Here is a 23,707-nt window from a genome sequence, read left to right as displayed (position 1 = left end):
AATTTCCTGCAGAGTTGAAAGCTCTTCTTAATATGAACAGATGTAAAATCGCGTTGTCTGTTCTCCAAAAACGAAGACTCAGGATTTGGGGTCAGCGGGTTGCGGCCTTCAGAAGACTGAGGCGTGTTCCAGGGCTACGCCCCTGCGCACAGTGCGTGTCGCTGTCCCGCGCGCCCCCAACTCCGGACGGCGGGGGCGCGCACCGCCCCCAAACCAGGCACAGAGGGGCGGAGCGGGGCGAGGCTGGGCGGGGCGGAGCGAGGCTGGGCGGGGCGGAGCGAGGCTGGGTGGGGCGGGGCGAGGCTGGACTGGGCGGGGCTGGGCGCGGCGCGGCGGGGCGGGGCGAGGCGGGACAGAACGGGGCGAGGCGGGGCGGAACGAAGGTGAGGCGGGGCAGAGTGGGCGGGCGCGCCCGGAGGAGACGGCGAGCTGCGCTAGAGGGAGCTTCTCCCGCTACCGCCTTCGCCGCGCCCGCCCCCCGCGCTCGCGCCCTCCAGCGCCGCCTCCCAGCCCGCGCCGCCGAGATGGCGGAGGACAGCGAGTCCGCGGCCAGCCAACAGAGCCTGGAGCTGGACGACCAGGACACGTGCGGGATCGACGGGGACAATGAGGAAGAGACGGAGCACACCAAAGGGTAGGCGCGCCCGGGCTCCGCGCGGACGTCGGCTCCGGGGCGGCCGGGCCCCCGCGTGGCTTTCGCGCGGCTCCGGGGCGGCTGGAGGTCCGGGGGTGCGGCTCGCGAGGGGAGCTGGGCGGAGGGGGCGAGGCCGCGGGTGGGCGAAGGGGGGCCGGGACCAGCCACGCCGCTGTCACCCGCTGGCCTCGCGCGTCCGAGTCCCAGCCGGCGTGTGACTTGGTGGCACCGAGGGGAACGCAACGCCCTTCCCTTTGTGGCGGCCCGGCCGGTGGAAAGTGGTTCTCCTCTCTCCTCTCCTTGTCATCCTCCTCCGAAGTCCTCCCAGACCCTCCCACCCCTCCCCCAGCCGCCACCACCTCAGGGAGAACTAGCCTCCGTTGGCGGGGAGCAGTTTGAGATTTGCCCTTACTGGCTTGCGCGGCTCTGGCGGGGGAGATGCGGAAAGTTGTGCTGCCCTGGCTGCCTTGCCCCGCGCGGACCCGGGCAGGGGGCGCCGGGGGTCCCGGCCGGGTTCCTGGGGTCGCTCAGGTCCGCCGCCGCCGAGCGACTCCGCATCTCTGGAGCGGTCCCGACCCAAATTTCAACTCAGTCTTGGGGGGTCGCTCCCGCCGACCCGACCAGATCCTGTTTGCTGTTTGATGTCCAAAGACACGCTTTTTAACACCTGATCAGGTTTCTTCTTCCTTTAACTGGCTCCCATTCTCCCCCGCTGCAGACTTAATTCATTCTCCTTTGGGGGGAAAAGATTGCTTCCGGTGAAGGGGGTATTGAAGTTCTGTTTTTATAGATAGGGGGGTCATTTTAAATCCCAGCTTGTGTTTACATTAATTACCCTTTTACCCAGTTGGATTCGAACTATGCTCTGGCGCCTAGCACTCATCCCTTTAGAAGTGAGATTTTGCAAACCATGGTGACTGGGGAAGAAGTGGGTCAGCTTAAAAACATGATAGGGAGGCCTTAGTCACAGATGGCTTATTTATTCAGTTCATGGAGAGGATTCTTTAAATGATTGATGATTTAAAGTGTGGAGTATTTACATTCTATTTAACGTCTGCTTGGAGATTTATTTAAGACAGGAACTTTGAGTTTTAAAGTGTTATAAAATATTAAAAGAGATCAAGAAAGGGAAAAGCTGACTAAATGTATCTTTCATTGGCATGAATATTTTTCAGTGGCAGCTGCAAGTACAGAATGTTAGAATTCTAGTCTGAATATTTTTTTTTTAAGAGAGGAAGGGAAATTCTGCAGACATCTGAGCTCTAGTTCTGTTTATGCAGTGATAGAAATTTGTCTATGATAGATAGCTAAATATAGATATGTTATTGAAACAATGGCACTAGTGCCAGAAATGGGCACAGATGCAAATGTGCTGAGTTACGCCCTAAACTTTAGCACCTGTCTTTCTAGCAAAATCCTTGACAGTCTGTCTTCTCCCCTGTATTGTCTGTTTGTTGTTCTTCATCCTTTTGAAGGTTTGATTATGTACTTTTTTGCTTATATAGTCAAGAATGTCACATGGTACAGAAAATTACTCACCTGTGTAGTGGGTGATGGGGAAGCTGCCCCCAGGAACCTTGCAGTTCCCACGCTTACACCGAGAAGCATATCCATGGCTTCTTCCAAGGTTTTCAATTTAGTGCTTCGGCACATTAATTATACGTTAGCACAGTTAGTCGAAATTAGAGCTGCTCAATGGACTGAAATATTTTTACCCAAGAACAGATAACATGATTTAAGCTTCTAGAAGGAAGAAATTGTTGTAATGGGTTTATTGTAGTCTATTAAAATGTAAGGAGATTAGTAAAAATCCAAGTGGCTGTGCTAGTTGGACCACTTTTTTGGATTTGAATTCAGATGCCAAATATGGGGGAGTAATTGTGTTTTATTTGGCCAGGCTACTGATGGTATGGCCTAGATTATTTTTTTCTTAAGTAGCTCAAGTTTATAAATGCTAAAATTTGAAAAACATTTCTTTTCTACACCTGGCCTCTTCCTTCTACACCAGTTGAAATCAGGTGACAAATAATGAGGCTTTGAAGGAATGGATATTTTAAAGGTAAATGATCACTGTGAGGCCACTAGGTGTGGGTCAGTACACAGAGCAGTCATTCACTAAATAGTATACTTGTGGCCTGAAAGAATTAATTTACTCTACTGTTGAGTATAATGTATTTACTTACTGTCTTACACATATTAAAATTAGAGCCTCAGGAGAAACGTGTGCTCAGTCTTGTCCAGCTCTGTGCAACTTAATGGACTGTAGCCCACCAGGCTCCTCTGTCCATGGGATTTTCCAGGCAAGAACACTGGAGTGGGGTGCCGTGTCTTCCTTCAGGGGATGTCCCCAAACCAGGGATCGAACCCGTGACTCCTGCATCACAGGTGGATTCTTTTAAATTAGCATTTAAGTTGGCAGCAGAACCAAATCTCTCTCTTTGCTTTACAAACACTGACTTTCAAAGTGCATATTTCCTGGACAGATTGGTGTGTCTCATCCCCTTTTCACTCAGAGAACTTTCCCCTCATTCTTCACTGTGGTGAATAGTTACCAAGAATATTTACATAGGGAATAAAATAAGCATATATGACGATGTCTTTGTTGGCAGATAAGTGACTGAACTATCCCCTAGGGTAGATCTGAAATAGTTTTTGTATTTGAGGGTTATTCTCAGACATTTTAAATATATTATTTTTCTTGCAGAAATTAAAGATCTGGCATTTGGGAAAGTTTAAAATTTTGAAATTCTTTTAACAGAGGCCCTAACCTCTCTTTTCTTGCCTCCAATTTAAGGGGGGAATATTGGAAGCTACTCTGTGTACCGTGTCATTAGTTCTGACTTTGTTGTTGATCTTCTCTTTAGTCAACTATAGGGTCTGTGGGAAGATGCAGAAAATTACTAGAATTCTCAATATGTTTTTCTTATCATGGAAAACTTAAGGGATAATTCAAAACTGCTCTTTCTGAAATGTGATCTGTTATCCACGGCACTAGTGGTAAAGAACTGGCTTGCCAACACAGGAGACAGGAGAGACGCAGGTTTGATCCAGGGTCGGGAAGATCCCCTGGAAGAGGGCATGGCAAGCCACTCTAGTATTCTTGCCTGGAAAATCCCATGTACAGAGGAACCTGGTGGGCTGCAGTCCGTGGAGTAGCAAAGAGTTGGACACAATCAAAGAGACTCAGCACACACATACATTAATATTGTAAATCTAAATGGAAAGGTGAGCTAACAACTTTTGCTCAAGCAACCTCCTGATTTGGGAAATAACATTTAAAATGATCAAAGATTTCCATCTGAAAGGATGCTATCACTCTGGGTCTCAGAACAAACTTCTTGCAGGGCTTGGCCAAACTCTAGAAAGTCTCTAAGTATATTGGACACATGCTGTGCTATCTTCAAATTATTTATTAACCCAAGTGTACATGGTAGATATATACAAGTTAAAGTCAGTTACTGGGTTAACCCAGGGTTTGTAACCAAGTTCAAGAAAGAGATTGGTTGGTTGGTCTATGGTTACTCCCATTGAAAATATATTAATGACTTTTACTTATTGTAAGAGTAATATGCTTAATGAAAATACAAACAGTAAGATATATGGCGAAAGAAAGCCCCTTAGTCATCTTACTTCTTAGAGATACCACTATTAACCATGTAACTTATTCTTATATATATATATATATACACACACACACACACATATATATACACACACACATATATTTACATAAGCAAGATCATACATTATATAGATGCTTTTGTTATTTTTTATTTCTCACTGACTCAGTCAGTGTTTATATATTTATGTGCATGTGTGCACAGTCATGTCTGACTCTTTGGGACCCTGTGTACTGTAACCCACCAGACCCTGTGTACGTCTATGGGATTCTCTCCAAGCAAGAATACTGGAGTAGGTTGCCATGCCCTCCTCCAGGGGATCTTCCTGACCCAGGGATCGAATCCGAGTACCCTGTGTCTCCTGCATTGGCAGGTGGATTCTTTACCACTGAGCCACCTGGGTACCCCTTTGTATATTTATATGTGTATGTAAATGTGTATTTAACATAGATAGGGTCATACTTTATATATACTCATATTACCTTGTATTTTGCACTGGCTGTGAGTGTTGTCTGCTAGACTGTTCTGCTATGATGAAAATGTCTGATACAGAGATCACTGGCCACTTGAAATGGGACAGTGTGACTGAGGCACTGAATTTTAAATTTTATTCCATTTTAATTTGAAACTATTAGAATTTAATAGCCACATGTGGGTCGTGGCCATTGTGTTAAACAGCTCAGATTGAATTTTGTAAGCCTTCTTGGTATTCAGAATACTTCCTCATTCTTTTCTTGTGTTTTACAGAATATGTCAAGTTTCCATACATCCTTTATTTTTTTCTCCTCTAATGATTGAGGAGCTCTATATCCTATTTTTCTTCTTCTGGTAATTACTATTAAATTTCTAACAAGGATGCTTTTTTCCTGTATTTCTCTATCAATGTAAAAACTTAACCAATGTTTAAAATATTCTACTACCAAACAAGACAGACTGTATAGGATATTTGGATTTCTCCTTCCTTTACATATCCTAGGTTTTGTTGAAATAATCTGGGATTTTAATTCCATCTGGCTTCTTTTCTTTTTGCCCTTGTATTATAATAAAGCTTTTTTCTTAACTGTTGTGTTATATTCACATCCATAGTTTAAAAAATGTCTTAAACCGTCTTGACAGCTTTACTGCTTTTATTGCTAACCACTGTTTCTTATAAACTGCACCCTCTCCTTTCTTCTTTGAGTATTTTCTCATTTAATTTTTTTATTAGAGTGTGTGGATGATATATTTTCTAACCTCCTATATGTCTGAAGATGCTTTTTTTGCATGAGCCAGAGTCTGGATGCAAGCATAATTCTGTGATAATCGTTTTCCTTCAAGCTCCGTAAACATTATTTTATTATCTTTTTATATCTTTCAGGATTTAGTGGAACAGATGTTTCTCTGCCTGTCTGCTTCTCTTTCTTTTATAGGCAACCATATTCATTTTCTTTGTTTTGCCTTGTTTTTAGTCTAGAAGCTGCTGGGATTTTTCTCCTCATTTTTCTGAAAACCAAGGGTTTCCATATCATTTTACCTTCCAGGATCACTCTTTTCTTTACTATCTAACAAAATGGCTCAAGCTCATACATATTCCTGGGGGGTCTTGTGGCTGCTGAGGTTTTCATGGTCCTCCAGCACATCCTTGTGGCCCCTGTCTCCCCCATCACTAGTTCTGAATGCTTTGGGTCCTGTAGCATTTCTCCCTAGACTTTTTTTTTTTTCACATAGTGAGAACCAAAGATGATACTTAATTGGAATGAGAAAACAGATTATAAATTTTAAAATCTGAGAAATACTACAAGTATAATTATATCCAGAGAAACATCATATTTTAAATTATAACTGTCTGACACATCTTTATAATACAATTTTATTTACATTTTGGCTGATTAGTTTCTGATTGCTTTTTCATGTGAGATGATTTTGTAATATTTTCTTTGGAGGGGTTATGCAGATAATCCAATGTTTCTTTTAACATGGTTGATTAAAATTTGTTTGACAGTTTGATAGTTGGGATTCTTAAGTATTGTTGTTGTTTAGTCACTAAGTCGTGTCTGACTCTTTGTGACCCCATGGGCTGTAGCCCTCCAGTCTCCTCTGTCCATGGGATTCTCAGGCAAGAATACTAGAGTGGGTTGTCATTTCCTTCTCCACTCCCTAGACCTTTGACCCTGAGTGGAATACAGTTAATTCTCTTCCCTCCCACCTCCCCCACCAAGAACCACTAAATAGCGTTAGATAAAGGTTTTGTGACTCTAGAGGGTAGGGTTTGACTATTTGTTGTTCAGTCGCTTAGTTGTGTCAGACTCTGCGACTCCATGGACTGCATCACCCCAGGTTTCCCTGACCTTCACCGTCTCCTGGAGCTTGCTCAAACTCATGTCCATTGAATCAGTGATGCCATCCAACCGTCTCGTCCTCTGTTGTCCCCTTCTTCTGCCTTGTCTTTCCCAGCATCAGGGTCTTTCCAATGAATCAGGTTTGACTATAGCCTAAGGCAGAAAACAAGTTCAAATTCAATGTCAACCATCATTGTTCACCTAAGGGACTCAGTGGCATCCTTTCCACCCCACCTGCAATAGGTCGCAGCCTCCTGCAGTGCCCCTCTGAGAGTGGTCTCTTAATCCTCCCACTTCCGCCTCTTCTCCAAGTTCAAAGTCCAGCTCCATCACCCTTTCTTTCATGACACTTTCCCCAGTCATTGTAACTGAGGGTGACAACCCCTGGCAAAGGCCCTGTGGCCCTTACCCAGTGCATCCTTCACCCAGTGCCTCTGCACCCGTCACACCCCCACCCATCTTCTCGGCCATCTTCTCAGGCAGACCCTTGTTTTACCAGAAGGAAGCTCTGGCCCACAGGTAAGTGACTTGTCACAGGGCCACATGGTGCACCGTAGGCAGGAGAGCGGACCTTCCCCATTGAGGGAACTACAACTTCCCCATTGAGGGAACTTTCCCATTGAGGGAAGCTGCAACTCTCCTGGGAGAGAGACGTGAGCGTCTGTGTCCTGTGCTGCTGTTATTTGGGGACCTGACCCGCACAGCTCGACCTGTACTATAACGAATAGGACTTCTGTATGTCGCCCTTGACTTTGTAGGGACCTTTGTCTTTTATAATTAGTAGTATGAGCATATGGTACAAACTTCAAAAAGTGCAAGAAGGGTATCCTGTGAGGAGGAATTCTCATTCTGCCAGCCTTGAGTTTCCCTCCCCGTGAGCATCTCCTGACGCCAGTTCTTGACGTGTCCTCCTGGTGGCATCCTACACGTGTACAAGGCTGCGGGGTGTGTGCATGTGTGCACGAGCGTGCTTATGTGGAACAGGCATTCACCACCAATGGCAGCATGCCCCTTCATTCCTGCACCTTGAATTGTCACTTAACAGTGTATCTTGGAAATCCATATACATATTTTTGTGAAAGTGAAAGCTGCTCAGTTGTGGCCGACTCTTTGCGACCTCATGGACTGTATAGTCCTTGGAATTCTGCATGTCAGAATACTGGAGAGGGTAGCCTTTCCCTTCTCCAGGGGATCTTCCCGATCCAGGAATCAAGCTGGGGTCTCCTGCATTGCAGGCAGATGGATTCTTTACCAACTATCAGGGAAGGCTATTATATATAAAAACCCGCAGACCAATCTCATTTTTTGTTTATTTGGCTGCACTGATCTTAGCTCCCCAGCAGAGGATTAAACCTGGGCCTTTGACAGTGAAATCATTGACTCCTAACCAACCACTGAACTGCGAGGGAATTCCCTCCACCTCATTTTTCCAAAGCTGTTTTATTTTTTTATTTAGCTGTTTTTATTTTTGGCTGTGCTAGATCTTTGTGGCAGAATCGGCTTTTCTCTAGTTGCGGGCGAGCGGGGCTGCTCTCTAGCTGCGACGCACTGGCTTCTCGTTTCAGTGGCTCCTTTATCTGTAGGGCACAGGCTCTCGGGTGAGTGGGCTCAGTAGCTCCCGCTTTGGGCTCTAGAGCACAGGCTCACTAGCTGTGGCTCACGGGCTTAACTGCTGCGAGGCATGCGGGATCTTCCAGAATCAGGGATCGAACCTGTGTCTCCTGCTTTGGCAGGTGGATTCTTCACCACCAGAGAAACCCTGAACCTAATTTTTTGAAAGACTGTGTACCATCATTGCATGGATGTCCCACTACTTATTTAATCTGTCCCCTGTTCTTAGATCATGAGGCTGTTTTCAGTCATTTGTGCTAATGAAACAACGCTGAAACAAGTATCCTTGGATGTATAGCACTTCTTCAAAATATTTCTTCATGAATAATTTAAAAGCTGTTCCCAATAACAAGTTTTAGGCAGGCGGTATGGTGTGTGGAAATGAGTATTAAACCAGGAATCAAAAAACTCCCCTTTAGTCAGATGTCAAAATAGAGGTCAATGAATCTCTCTGGGTATGAGTGTCTTGACTGGGAAATTGAAGAATTTGGCTTTCAAATTCGTAGGATTTAACAAGTATGCACTTTGTCCTGAGCCCTGTCCCATCCCTCAGGTTTAAGAACCAGAGACCTTGTGCCTCGGGTACTGTGAGGCCCCCAGAGCTCCTTGGATTAACCTTCTGGTTTTCACAGCCCAAAGGTCGGGGGCAATATAAACAGTGGCAAAAGAGAGAGGCCTGTCCTGCCTGACTTCTGGCTTGTCCCCACCTTTACGCTGTCATCCTAGGCATTGCCAGCTATTCCTTCTCTTTCAGACACGCTTTCTGAGCTCTGGGGTGTTTCTGTGCTTTTTCACATTTTTAGTTTTTAATTTTGTTTTTAAAACATTTATTGAAGTACAGCTGGTTTACAGTGTTGTGTTCATCCCTGCTCTGTGACAGTTACACATGCGTATTTTTTTCATATGCTTTTCCATTCTGGTTTGTCATGCAGGGCATTGAATAGAGTTCCCTGTGCTATATGGTAGGATGTTGCTTTTTTATCCATCCTCTGTGTGCTAGTCTGCATCTGCTTTTGCTTTTTTAAAAAAAAATGTCCTTGTCTCTTTCCTCTACCATCCCAAAGTGGACCATGACCTCTGGCTCCCTTTTGGATCTGGGAGGTCCTGTCCTTTATGTTTGAGAACTCAAAGTTCACTTTTGTGATTCCCGGGGAAGAACGCCACCTGCACAACCTCCACTCGGCCTCTGAACCTTGACTGCCTCCTGAAATCATGTTTTCTCTGCGTCTCATTTCTGGCCTTTGCACTTGGTCTCGTATCACAGACTCATCACTCAGCTCTTCTACTCGAGGTCAAGCAAGAACAGAAACTCTGTTCCAGTGTTTCTACCTACCCCTTCGGAGGCATCAGTCCCTGGAATCCCTGCAGCCTAGATGAGATCTGGCTATTACCTTCCTGCTGTTGGAGCCTCCTTGCCCCTCCTCACATATTTAACTGCCTGAGATGATGATTTTCCTTCCCTGCCAGGCACATCTTGTCCCTCGCTTCTGCATCAGATTTTTCTGGGAGTGTGGTGGGGCAGGGGGAGCCTAATGTTTTTGTTACACACTGTAACCATAAGGATTTCATCAAAACATAGAACATTCCTATAATGAGAGAATTGGTTAGGTCCATGAGCATCATTGGAATTATTCAAAAGAGGAAGTATTATTAAAAATGAAAATTGGATCTAGCAAGAGAATTCAGAAATAGGAATATCATTTGAAAAGCACATCAAATTGTGAACTTTGTTGGCACATTAATCTTATTAAATTTAACAGTGGTTATGAAATATTGAAATGAATCACAGCCAGAAAAAAAATTTTTTGTGGCTTGTTAATCATCTTCCTTTACTCTGAAAGATCCGGAAATGAGAAAAGTCATAGAAGTGGGAGCTACTGTGTGACTGTGTACGGGCTGATCTTCTGTCATAAAAACAAAGGCTGTAGGAAATAGGGTAGTTCTGAGCCACCAGGGAAGTCATCTTGAAGGCTGTGCTCTACCAACACCCTCAATCCTTTTTGAAAAACTTGATTTTTCTACTTGTTTTGTTAACCATTTCATCTTGGAACAGTGTTAAGTGCAATGCAAGCAAATAGGCTTTTAAGAAATTTGTTTGTGAAATAACTGAACAGTTTATATTTAGTTTTTCAGTTATGTGTAATGATCTTAAAGATATACAGTTTTTAGGAGCATTTAAAATATTTCTTCCTTCATTCTGATCTTGGATAATCTGCAAAGACAGGTCTTACTTCACAGACTAAACTTCACGCTGGACTATTTCTGGCCAGTGCGTATTGATGAAATTTTATGATGTGTTAGCAGCAGACTCAAGTTCAATCCTTGGGTAGGGAAGTTCCCCTGGAGGAGGAAATGGCAACCCACGCCAGTATTCTTGCCTGTGAAATCCCCATGGACAGAAGAGCCTGGCAGGTTACATTCCATGGGGTTGCAAAGAGTCAGACATGACTGAGCATGTTTCCACAGCTTTATTAGAATTGGATTTTTGTTTGCTTGTTTTTTTGTTTAATGATTAATTTTTTTATTGAAGGATAATTGCTTTATAGAATTTTGTTGTTTTCTGTCAAACTTCAACATGAAAGAATTGGATTTTTATGGGAAGCAAGCCTCAAACGTGTTGGATAATAATGAAATAATCATGGAAAAAGAAGGCTACTGAGATAGAACCTGTTTTCCCACCTTTAGATTATGTTAAAAGCTGAAAGAACTAGAAACTTGGGAACAACCCAGTGTCTAAAAGAGGGAATTGGTTAACAGACTGTAGACTAGAAACTAGCAAAGGGAATCGTCCAAGGTCCTGCTCTAGGTGGGCCAGGATTGCCCAGGGCTTATTGGTGAGCCACTGCCGGAGACAGCCACCCTCTACTGCTGACATGGAAACATTGGGATTGTTGGCTGGTCCTGCTGTGGCCTCTGCCCCATGCTCCAGCTTCAGTAGCTACCGCTGCCTGTCTCCTTGGCTGACCTTTATGATGATAAAGGTCATTGTCAGTTTCTGCTCCTCACTGGTCACAAAATTCTAGGGTAGCTTTGAGCTTGGAGCTCTCCAAGGTCTTCTCTGTGACTTTCTGCTTTGACCAGAGATGATGTGGTCCTAAGGAACCTCGGGGAAGGAAGTTGCTGAGCTAGGATGAAGCTTCCTAATGGATGAGATGGCTGAAATCCTGTTGAAGGTCATGCTGTGAGGAAGCCAGGTGCTGAGAGCGGCAAGGTTGGCTTCTTGCTCTGGACTGTGCATCACATTTGGGGAGGAAGCAGATGAAGAAGTCGTGACTGGAATCGCACAGATTGGCTGCTGAGAAAACAGCCTCACTCAGGACTTCCTTGTCAGTCCCGTGATTAAGGCTCTTTGCTCCCAATGCAGGGGCATGGGTTCGATTTCTGATTGGGGAATATCCCACATAATGAATGGTGTGGGCAAAAACAAAAACACTTCTATTAAGAGAACCTGAACTGTCGATAAAACTGGTTCTCGAGTGGGGCAGCCACGTAATCAGCCTGTATCAGATGGGTGCCCTGATGGAGTATGGGAACAGCCTGTGGCCAGTACTCTGGAGAGTTTGAGTTGACCTCAGCCCAACTCCCCTGCATCTGGGGCTGTGAGTTCTCTTCCATCAACTGGGCACTGTGATGCTCCTTGGGTTACCCCTACATTTTTCGCAAACTGCGCCAAAATCACCTCATATAAAATTTTCCTGGGTAATGCATTTCCCTCTCAGTAAAGTGACTTGAGATCCCAAAGAGAATATGCATACACACCTATACACAAACATACAGATCTGTTGCTGCTGCTGCTGCTGCTAAGTTGCTTCAGTCGTGTCTGACTCTGTGCGACCCCATAGACAGCAGCCCACCAGGCTCCCCCATCCCTGGGATTCTCCAGGCAAGAACACTGGAGTGGGTTGCCATTTCCTTCTCCAGGGCATGAAAGTTACTATTCAATAAAAGACCACCCGTTTAATTTTTTTTAAATGTTCACAAAAGAAGAGGTCATTTCCCAAAGAAGACCTCTAGATTGCCAATAAATATCTAAACAGAAACTCAGCCAGTGGCAGTGCCTAAATAGGAGGTGAGATAGCATAGTAATTAACTGGATCCTGGAGCCTGAGTGACGGATTTGAGTCCTTGGCTCTGCTGCTATTCACCTGTGATGTTCAGCAAGGTACTTAACTTGTACATATTGTGGTTTCCTCTTCTGTAAATTGGGAGCAACTATAGTCAGAGGACTTAACCTCACACAGTTGTGATAGTTTACATGGTAGATATGTAAGGTGCTTGCCCCGTGAGTGCACTAAAGTGTTAACAGTTATGCCGACAACCATAATGGTGATGAGAATGGTGGTATGACGGTGGTGATTGTGATGTTGATTGTAGTGATGGTGGTTATGGTGATGTTGCTGGTGGTGATGATGAATGGTGGTTATGGTGATGTTGGTGGTAATGATAATGGTGATGATGATGATTGTGGTTATGGTGATGGTGGTGGTGGTGATGATGATGGTGATATTGCTGGTGGTGATAATGATGGTGGTTATGGTGATGTTGCTGGTGGTGATGATGGTGGTGGATATGCTGATGGTGGCAATGATGATAATGTTGATTGTGGTGGTAGTGTTGATGGTGATGTTGCTGGGGTGATGGTGGTGGTGGATATGGTGATGTTGGTGGTAATGATAATGTTGATTGTGGTGGTAGTGTTGATGGTGATATTGCTGGGGTGATTGTGGTGGTGGATATGGTGATGGTGGTGGTAATGATAATGTTGATTGTGGTGATAGTGTTGATGGTGATGTTGCTGGGGTGGTGATGGTGGTGGTGGTAAGGATGATGCTGATGATAGTGGTTATGGTGATGGTGGTGGTAATGATGATAATGGCGGTGGTGATGTTGATTGTGGTGGTGGTGATGTTGCCGGTGGTGATGATGATGTTGATTGTGGTGATGATGGTGATGATGATGGTGGCAGTGATGAGGATGATAGCGATGATGATGTTGATGATAGTTATGGTGGGGGTGCCAGTTTATTGCCAAAATGCTTGTACCAACATTATATAAGTATTCCTTTTCCTCACATTTTTCCAGTATTATTAGACTTGAAAATGTTTGGCAAATCCAGGAGAAAAAGTAGAATCTGAGGTGGTTTCATTTTCAGTTTCCTTATTGCTGGTGAGGTTGAGCATCTTTTCATAAATTTATTGACTATTAGGATTTCCTCTTTTGCAAATGATTTATTCATATCCTCAGCCCATTCTTCTCTTGGTCTTTTATCTTCCTAATGACTTTTACATTGATTTCTCATTCATCCAGCAAGTATTTATTTTATACCTCGGACACTGTTAAGGTGCTAAGAATACAATGGAAGAGGTTGTCTTATGGATTTTATGTTCTAGTCAGAAGAAGACAAATAAATACTATATTCTTAGCTCTCAAGAAGTTATGTGAAGAAAAATAAAGCAGGATAATCATAATAATAGCTATCATGGATTGAGTGATTTCTCTGTTTCAACTACTAACATATTAACTCGTTTTATCCTCACAATTTTGGGAACACCATCTTTTGAAAACTTCATCTTTTGCAGGCAAGGAAACCGAAGGGCAGAGAGGTTAAGTAATATATTCCAAGTCACACAGCTGGGAAGTAGTAGAGGCAGGTTTCAAAATCAGGTGGTCCTACTCTAGCTAAGGCCTGTGGTCCTAACCAGGATAATATGTTGCCTGTCTATACTATGCTGGAGATAGAATGTAAACAGGAAAAGAGCTTTCTGTTACTACTTTATCATGTGTTTTATAAATACCTCACTTCTTTCCTCACCTCCTCTGTAGTTTTAAAATTTTGTTTATAATCACTTTGCCACAAAATATTTAACTTAGATGTAGTCAAGTTTTATCTTATAGTGTGTGCTTTTGGGTCCTTATTTAAGAAATTATTTCTTTCACTGATAATGAATTTACTGTCATTCTTTTTAATTGGATTTTTTTTTAATGTTTATTTGGAGGTGTTCTGGTCAGGCCAGATGACTTGTGGGATCTTAGATCTTAGTTCTCCCACCAGCGATTGAACCTTGGAAGTGCGGAACCTTAACCACTGGACCACCAGGAAAGTCCCTGTTGTCATTCTTTTGCTTATTCATTCAGCAGATATTTACTTGAGCATCTGTCATATGCCAGATGCTATTCTAGGTATGGATAGATGTTGGCAAAGCCAACACAAATCATTTCACTACTGATTTATGATGTAATCATCAGATATCAAGTTCTTTTATGTAATGAGTATTACTGGCCTGCCTGCTCCACTTCTTTGATTTATTTATTCTTGAGCTTTGTTGTATCTTAATAATGTTTTAGTTGTCAAGGCATTGTGGTTATTATAGACAGTTTAGAAAATGCATGAAAATACAGAAATGATTAAAATCACTTATAATCTTACCATTTTCTATGCAGGAAATTGAAAATCAAAGGGGAACATTTTATAAAATAATTATAACATCAAACTATTAATGGTCATTATGGGGAGGGGGTAAGTGATCTCTCTGGTGGAATCCTCTGAAATCTAAAATTGTTTCTTGGGACTTCCCTGGTGGTTCAGTGTTAAGACTCCACCTTCCAATGCAGGGGCCTCAAGTTCCATGTGCCACAGCCAAGAAAATTTTTCAAAATTTAAGAATTGTTTATCTTTGGCATTCCGTACCATACATCAAGCTCTTAAAATAGACCTGTAAGTTATGACAGGCTATTCAGAAAACTAAGATCATGGCATCTGGTCCCATCGCTTCATGGGAAATAGATGGGGAAACAGTGGCTGACATTATTTTTCTGGGCTCCAAAATCACTGCAGATGGTGATTGCAGCCATGAAATTAAAAGATGCTTACTCCTTGGAAAGAAAGTTATGAGTAACCTAGATAGCATATTAAAAAGCAGAGACGTTACTTTGCCAACAAAGGACCATCTAGTCAAGGCTATGGTTTTTCCAGTAGTCATGTATGGATGTGCGAGTTGGGCTATAAAGAAAGCTGAGTGCCGAAGAATTGATGCTTCTGAACTGTGGTGTTGGAGAAGACTCTTGAGAGTCCCCTGGACTGCAAGGAGATCCAACCAGTCCATTCTAAAGGAGATAAGTCCTGGGTGTTCATTGGAAGGACTGATGTTGAAGCTGAAGCTCCAATACTTTGGCCATTTGATACGAAGAGCTGACTCATTGGAAAAGACCCTGATGCTGGGAAAGATTGAGGGCAGGAGGAGAAGGGGATGACAGAGGATGAGATGGTTGGATGGCATCACTGACTCAATGAACATGGGTTTGGGTAGACTCTGGCAGTTGGTGATGGATAGGGAGGCCTGGCGTGCTGTGGTTCATGGGGTCACAAAGAGTCAGACACGACTGAGTGACTGAACTGAAACTGCTATAATGATTAGACCCTGCAGTGTAACTGTTCAACATGATAAAAATTTTTTCCTTATTGATGGGACAGCCCTGGACAGGTATCCAGATGGATGGTAAGGGGACTTCCCTTCATCTTGTCAATCAGGGTTTGGCCCCCTTCCATCACATGACTCTGCCATCCTCTACTGTCTCATCCGACACCTGCCTCCAACCAGCCCGGGGAGGGAGAGCATCAACGAGCACCCCCAGGCTCCTCTCTGGGCCAGCAGAAAGTGGGGGCTCATGTCTATTTTCATGCCAGTGACTAGAACCCAGTCGCATGACTACCTGACGTGCCAGCAACAGGGAAGCATAGTCTGGCTGTGAGCTCCCAGACCAAGCGGGAATGGGTCTTTGTGAGCAGCTGGCAGTCTCTCTCTCTCTCTGTCTCTCTTACTTGTTTCTCCTGGAGCAACTGTAAAACGTTTACAGTTTCCTATAAAATGTGTTCCTTTGCTCATTCCATTAAGTCCTAGTCTGCAGAATCTCTGACTACATCAAAGAGATTTGCAGGATGTGCTTATTAAATGTTTGACATTTCCATGGCTGAGAAATAGTCCGTTGGTTTACCCTTGGGGTTTGAAACGTGCCAAAGATTCTCTTTAGGCAGAAATGCAAGTATCTGGCCTTCCTGGGGTAGCAAAATGGGGTTTTTCCTTATGGATTTTTCATATGAATTGTGGGGGAGGTGGAAAATGGAACTTCTCTTCTTAAAAATCTAAGAGATCTTTGTAAAAGGGCTGCATGATTTCCATGCCTAAAGATATGGGATTCAGTAATCAACTTCAGGCAGCAACTCTGAACCCTTTTCTCCATCGGATTTCCCAGAAGAATCTTCTCAGGCAGGGATTTTCCTCTTATCCTGAGGGGTTCTCAGTATCTTTCCATCCCCATGGAAGAAATTTCATCTGCCACTTTTTCAGCAGCTTTGTTGAGATACTATCCATGTACCTGTGATTCACTCATTTAAAGTGTACAGTCCCATGGCTTTCATTGTATTCAGAGTTGTATAGCTGTGACCAAAATCAGTTTTAGAATGTTTTCATCACACCAGACTGAAACCATGCATCCCTTAGCTGTCACCCCGTGACACCCCCTGTCCTCCCAGCCACTCACAACCACTGATCCATTTTCTTTCTCTTTAGACTTGCCTTTTCTGGCCATTTCATACAAATGGGATTATACAGTGTGTGGCCTTTTGTGCCTCTTTGATTTGGTATAGTGTTTTCACAGTTTATCCATATTGTTGCATGAATTAATACTTCATTTTTTAATTGCTGGATAATATTCTATTGTATGGATATACCACATTTTCTTTATTCACCAGGTGATGGGTATTTGGGTGGTTTCTTCTACCTTTTGGGTATTATGAAAAATGCTGCTATGGGTACTTGTGTACAAGTGTCTGTGGGCACAGGCATTTTCGTTTCTCTTAGTCATCTACCTAGGAGCCGCGCTGCTGAGAGGTGTGGTAGACCTGTAGCATTTTGAGGAGCTGCCTGACTGTTTCCCAGAGCGCCTATGCCGTTTTACACTCCCACCAGCGGTGTATGAGGGTCCCAGTTTTTCCACATCCTCGCCAACACTTGTCATTATCTTTTTTGGTTCCAGTTGTCCTAGGGAAGGTAAACTTTTCCGCTCTGATTCCCAAATTCTAGTCTCTTTAAGGCTAGACCCCTGCCACCCTTCCCCTGCGTGCAGTGCAGTGCGGGGCACAGAGCAGACAGCTCGGTGAATACAGGGTAATGGGCTGCGATCAGCTTCACCATGCAGGTAGGGAGAACTGTAGCTTTCAGAGATCTTCTTCCTCCTGGCAGTGTGTGATTGGAACTGTCCCAAAAACCAGAATTATTCACGCACCCATTAAAGAAGTACTTGTTATAAAAATCTACTAGTACTGGGCAGTAAAGCATTGGCGACCTCAGGGGCACAAATAGGAACAGCTGTGCCCTTCGCATCCTGACACAGATGCACACGTAAGTCACACAACCACCGTGCAGCAAGCTTACCACTGAACAAGGCACCAGCCACGGGAGCCCTGAGGCAAGGAAGCCCGAATCAGAGAATGCACAAAACCGTACTACCCGTGGCATATTTCTAGCTCCGGTATCTGGCTGCGATGTTTGTTTAAACCCGATCGCTAGTCGGATATTTCTGGAAGTCCTTAACTACTGGATGATTTTTTTTTCCCCACTAGATTATTTTAAACAACGGTGCAGATTTGATTCTACCGATGAAAACAAACTGCTCGTTTTGGGGATGGGAACGCATTACTATTTTTAGACCAACAGGGTGTCATTTGGCGGGGTCTTCATGTATTGGAGAAAACGAGCACTACTTTCTATTCCAGGATTAGGGAGAACAGGGAAACACACATCTATAGCTCATCCACTTGCCCTTTTCTAAAAAAAAAAATAATAATTGTTAGTGTCTTTTATTTTATATATTTTATTTTTTGACAGAACCATGTGGCATGTGGGATCTTAGTTTCCTGACCAGGGATCAAACCTAAGCCCCTTGCAGTGGAAGCATAGAGTCTTAACCACTGGACCACTGAGGAAATCCCTCATGTGCTTGTCTTTTAAACACTTTTTCTCACTGTTGAATATGCCTTTCATGCTTTGACTCTGGAGAGAAGTGAATTAATCACTATAACTCAAGATGTTTGTGATTTTAATACATAGATAACCACCAGAAAGAAGAGTTCCTCTGTGACCTAGATATGGGGTGATGAGACTGCCACCTGGGGTCCTCTTAGTGGTAAAGACCAAGCCCACAGCTCTGTTGGGTTAAATCAGCACAACTTGTTCTCCCTGGCACTATATGTGGCGGGTGGGGGTCTCTATCCTCAGGGGACCTCTAGCCTCGGCCCATCGCCTTCCAGTGCAGCATCTCGACGAGGCTACCAGGCTGGCTGGGAGGGGAAGTCAGCAAAGAGAAGGCACAGCACCCTCACACGCTCCCCCCCGGGAGCTCTACCTGTTCCATCTCCTCGTCTTCCATTGGCTCAGCAAACAGCCTGCTTGGGCCCACCTTTCTCACTTCAGGTGGGGGAGTGTATGGGTCATCCCCCAGAACACCCACAGGAGGGGGCTCAGAAGTACTGGTGAGCACCAATAGCGTTTATCTGAGTAGGAAAAACCCAGTTCTCCTCCTGTGTTTTCCTGACTCTAACCACTGTCCCCCCAGCTCTTCTGACACCAAGCACGTCTGCAGTGCCAGCAGGGATCCTGCATTGACTCTGACATCGTCCACCTGGAGACAGCGTTAGATCCCACAGGTGGAGGGCCCGGTCTCACCAGACTGCACCCTCCCCACTGGGGACACAGTCCTAAGTCCAGGCTGTCCCCTGTGCCTCTGACCAACCAGCTACAAACTTGAAGTTCTTCCCAAGAACCCCTCCTTATAGTGGTTAATTTGAATTCACAGTCCTCAAGAAAACACTGTGTAGGGAATTTCTTGGTGGTCCAGTGGTTAGCACTCCATGCTTTCAGTGCTGAGGGCCTGGGTTCAATCCCTGGTTGGGGAAGTAAGATTCCGCATACCACACAGCTTGGCCAAAAAAAGGAAAAGAAAACACTTTTTACTGCTTACCAGTTTATTGTAAAAGGATGTGATAAAGAATACAGATGAACACCCAGGTGGAAGGGGTGTGTGGGGCAAGGGCTGAGGGCTGAGACATGGAGCTCCCGAACCCTCTCCAGGGTCCACACTCCCAGCCTCTCCCCAGGTTCACCAGCCGGGAAGGTCTCTGCTCCTGAAGGCTTATGACTGATAATTAACTCCATTTCCTGCCCCTTCACATCTCTGGAGAACTGCAGATGGGGGATGAAAATCTCAAGGTTGTGATCTTTATGACCATCCAGGGGCCCACCCAGAGGTACCTCATGAGAACAGAAGACACTGCTACCACCACCTGAGAAATTCCAACAGTCTAGGAGCTCTGTGCCAAGGACTGAGGTCTTATATTTTCTCTATTATCTCACATATATTTTTAAAGAGAGAGATGAGAGACTTTCTGTTCTTAGGGAGCCTGCACTCTAGTGGGAAAAGCAGGTAAGAGCACCAGGTTTTATGTGTGCTAGATGGGAGGATATTGTGTGAGTGGCTCAGAAGGTAAAGAATTTGCCCGCTATACAAGAGACCCAGGTTCAGTCCCTGAGTCAGGAAGATGCCCTGGAGAAGGGAATGGCAACCCACTCCAGTACTCTTGCCTGGAGAGTCCCATGGACAGAGGAGCCTGGCAGGCTCCAGTCCTTGGGGTCGCAAAGTTGGACCTGGCTGAGCAACTAACACTTCCACTTCAGAGGGCAAGAGGAGCACTGAGTTAGGAGCACCTACTTCAGGTTAGAAAGGAGCAAGAAGGCTTCTTGAAAGAGGTGATTCTTGGCTTAACTTTTTGCTTTTTTTTTTTTTAATTTATTGAGGTATAGTTGATTGTTGTGTTAAGTGGTTCAGTTACACATACATATATTTTTATGTATTCTTTTCCATTATGGTTTGTTATGGGATATTGCATATAGTTTGTTTACCCACTCTGTATATGAAAGCTTACATCTGTTAATCCCAGCTTCCTGTTCCTCCTCTCCTTCAACCCCCTCACCTTTGGCAACCGCCAGTCTGTTCTCTGTGTTCATGAGTCTGTTTCTGTTTTGTAGATAGGTTCATTAGTGTCATATTTTAGGTTCTAAATATAAGCGGTATCATAGGTATTTTTCTTTTCTTTCTGACTTATTTCACTTAGTATGATAATCTTTAAATCCATCCATGTTGCTGGAAATGGCATTATTTTATTCTTCTTATGGCTGAGTAGTATTCCATGCTATACATTCTTTATTCATCTGTTAGGGGCTTGCCAGGTGGCTCAGTGGTAAAAAGAATCCACCTACCAATCCAGGAGTTACAGGAGAAATGGGTTCAGTCCCTGAGTCAGGAGGATCCCCTGGAGGAGGAAATGGAAACCTACTTCAGTATTCTTGCCTGGAGAATACCATAGACAGAGGAGTCTGGTGACTTAATTCCTCAACCAGGGATTGAACCCACGATCCCTGCATTGGAAGTGTGAGTCTTAACCACTGGACCACCAGGTAAGTCCCCTGAGGCCACATCTTAATATGTGAAGCTTTCATTTCCTGGGCTAAAGAGACTCTTGATGAAAGTAAAAGAGGAGAGTGAAAAAGTTGACTTTAAACTCAACATTCAGAAAACTAAGATCATGGCATCCGATCCCATCACTTCATGGCAAATAGATGGGGAAACAGTGGAAACAGTGACAGACTTTATTTTGGGGGGCTCCAAAATCACTGCAGATGGTGATTGCAGCCATGAAATTAAAAGATGCTTGCTCCTTGGAAGGAACGCTATGACCAAGCTAGACAGCATATTAAAAGGCAGAGACATTACTTTACCAACAAAGGTCCGTCTAGTGAAAGCTACAGTTTTGACTAGTAGTCATGTATGCATGTGAGAGTAGTAGTAGTACCAGCAGTAGATGTATGGATGTGAGAGTTGAACCACAAGGAACACTGAGTGCCGAAAAATGCTTTAGAACTGTGGTGTTGGAGAAGACTCTTGAGAGTCCCGTGGACTGCAAGGAGATCCCCCAAGTCAATCCTAAAGGAAATCAGTCCTGAATGAGATGGTTGGGTGGCATCACCAACTCGATGTACATGAGTCTGAGTAAGCTTCAGGAGTTGGTGATGGATAGGGAAGCCTTGCATGCTGCAGTCCATGGGGCCACAGAAAGTCGGACACGACTGAGCAGCTGAACTGAACTGAACTTCACCTTCTGGAGATGTTGGGGATGCGGAACAGTTTAATCCATAGTCTAGCAAGTGCTGCCTCAATGCTCAGTCGTGTTCAGCTCTTTGGGACCGCATGAAGTGTAGCCTGCCAAGCTACATGGCAGGCTATGTAGTCATGGGATTCTCCAGACAAGAATACTGGAGGGGGTTGCCATTTCCTTCTCCAGGGAATCTTCCCAATCCCGGGACTGAACCCACATTTCTGTGCCTCTTGCACTAGGAGGCAGATTCTTTACCACTGAGCCACCCTGGGAAGCCCAAATACTGCCTGGGTTTTTGTATTCTCTAAAGTGTAAGTCGCTCAGTTGTGTCTGACTCTTTGCAACCCCATGGACTATACAGTCCATGGAATTCTCTAACTTCATTCAAATGCTGAGAATCTCATTCTTGAGTTAATCTCTCTCTGTTCTCATTTTCTTATAGACAGCTGGGAAAAGCCAGCATGCTTTCAGCCTTCTGCCCAGAAGGGGAATGGCACCCCACTCCAGTACTCTTGCTTGGAAAATCCCATGGATGGAGGCGCCTGGAAGGCTGCAGTCCATGGGATCGCTGAGGGTCAGACACGACTGAGCGACTTCACTTTCACTTTTCACTTTCATGCGCTGGAGAAGGAAATGGCAACCCACTCCAGTGTCCTTGCCTGGAGAATCCCAGGGACGGGGGAGCCTGGTGGGCTGCCATCTATGGGACAGGGTCGTTTCCAACTCTTGTCAGACTGAATCAGACACGACTTAGCAGCATGCTCATTAGGTCCATTTTCTATTTTCTAGCTTCGCTCCTGGTTAAATAAAAAAACATTTAAATCTACAGTGAGACTGTTTTTCTACCTATCAGATTGTCAGAGATGAAAAATATGGTTATATTTCAGTGCTAGCAGAGATGTAGGCAAACTGATGTTCTTATTTACTGTTCTGTCCTTTGTTCCTTTATGTGTGTGCACATGTGCTAAGTCACTTCAGTTGTGTCCAGCTCTTTGCAATCCTATGGACGATAGCCTGTCAGGCTCCTCTGTCCATGGGATTCTCCAGGCAAGAATACTGGAGTGGGTTGCCATGCCCTTCTCTAGGGGATCTTCCCAATCCAGGGATTGAACCCAGGTCTCCCGCATTGCAGGCGGATTCTTTTCCCTCTGAGCCACCCAGGAAGTCCAAGAATACTGGAGTGGGTAGCCTATCCCTTTTCCAGCAGATCTGCCCAACCCAGGAATTGAACCAGAGTCTCCTGCATTGCAGGTAGGTTCTTTACCAGCTAAGCTACTAGGGAAGCCTCCTATAGGTAAGGTAATTTTTCCTGTCTGGCTCTGTTCATCTTTGATTTTCTGTAGTTTAAAAATGATTTGCCAAGATGCTGTTCGGGTGGCATTTATCCTTCTTGGTATTCTCTGAGCTCCTTGGATCTGCGGGTTAGCTCCTGCTATTGATTTGGGGAAATGCTCAGTCATTATTGTTTCAAATATTTCTTCTGTTTCTCTCTCCTCCTTCTGGTGCTCCCATCATAGGTATGTTACACTGTGGTTTCCTCACAGTCCTCGGATACTCTATTCTCCTTTTTTCCATCTTCTCTTTGCTTTTCAAGTTTGGGGGGTGGTGGTGGGGTGGGTTCTGAGGTTTTCACTGCTATGTCCTCAGGCTCAGAGATTCTTTCCTCAGCCACATCCGGTCTGCCAATAAGTACATCAAAAGACATTCTTCATTTCTGTCAGTGTTTTGATTCTTCTCGGTTCTGTCGGGATTTCCACCTCTCTGCTCACATCACCCATCTGTTCTCGTGTGCTTTCTGTTTTGTCCATTTGCGCCCTTAACATATTAATCATAGTTGTTTCCAATCCCAGGTCTGATCATCCCACCATCCCTGCCTTGTCTCGTTCTGATGCTTGCTGTATCTTTTCCAACTGTGTATTTGGAATTCCTTGTCATTTTTTTTTTTTTATCTTGATAGCCAGCCATGATGTACTGGGTAAAAGGAACTGCTGTAAATAGGCCTGTGGTCATGCCATGGTGAGGTGTGGGGGGACGGGAAGCATTCTACGGTCCTGTGACCAGGTGTCAGTCTTCTGGTGAGCCTGTGCCTCTAGACTGTGATCTCACAGACGTGGGATAAGATGGCTTACGGGGGCTGGAGTTGGGTATTGCCCTTCCTCAGATCAGTTAGGCTCTGATCATAGCCCAGCTGGTTAGGTTCTGATTGACTAGTTTCTGCTGAGAACAGGCCTTGTTAAGAAGCACAAAAAGTCTGGTGTATTTCTAAAATGATTCCTCTGCCAGAAGTACGAGGGGATTCTTCTCCAGTATCTACCAT

The 23,707-nt window shown here is 44.5% G+C and overlaps 1 protein-coding gene across 2 annotated transcripts in view; it reads left to right on the top strand.

Annotated features, from left to right (window-relative positions):
* NMT2 (N-myristoyltransferase 2) overlaps window positions 408–23,707 on the top strand; it is a 57,502-nt gene continuing 34,202 nt past the window's right edge. Inside the window, exon 1 of one of the 2 annotated variants that reach the window (XM_018057144.1) lies at window positions 408–634. In XM_018057144.1, the coding sequence (XP_017912633.1) occupies window positions 525–634 (110 nt within the window). In that variant the 5' untranslated portion in view covers window positions 408–524. The remainder of the gene's footprint in view (window positions 635–23,707) is intronic. The other variant, XM_018057145.1, reaches the window with a different exon arrangement.

This window comes from Capra hircus, chromosome 13, assembly GCF_001704415.2.
Source record: "Capra hircus breed San Clemente chromosome 13, ASM170441v1, whole genome shotgun sequence".
NCBI classification, from domain to species: domain Eukaryota; kingdom Metazoa; phylum Chordata; class Mammalia; order Artiodactyla; family Bovidae; genus Capra; species Capra hircus.
This window is presented reverse-complemented; position numbering and strand designations above follow the sequence as displayed.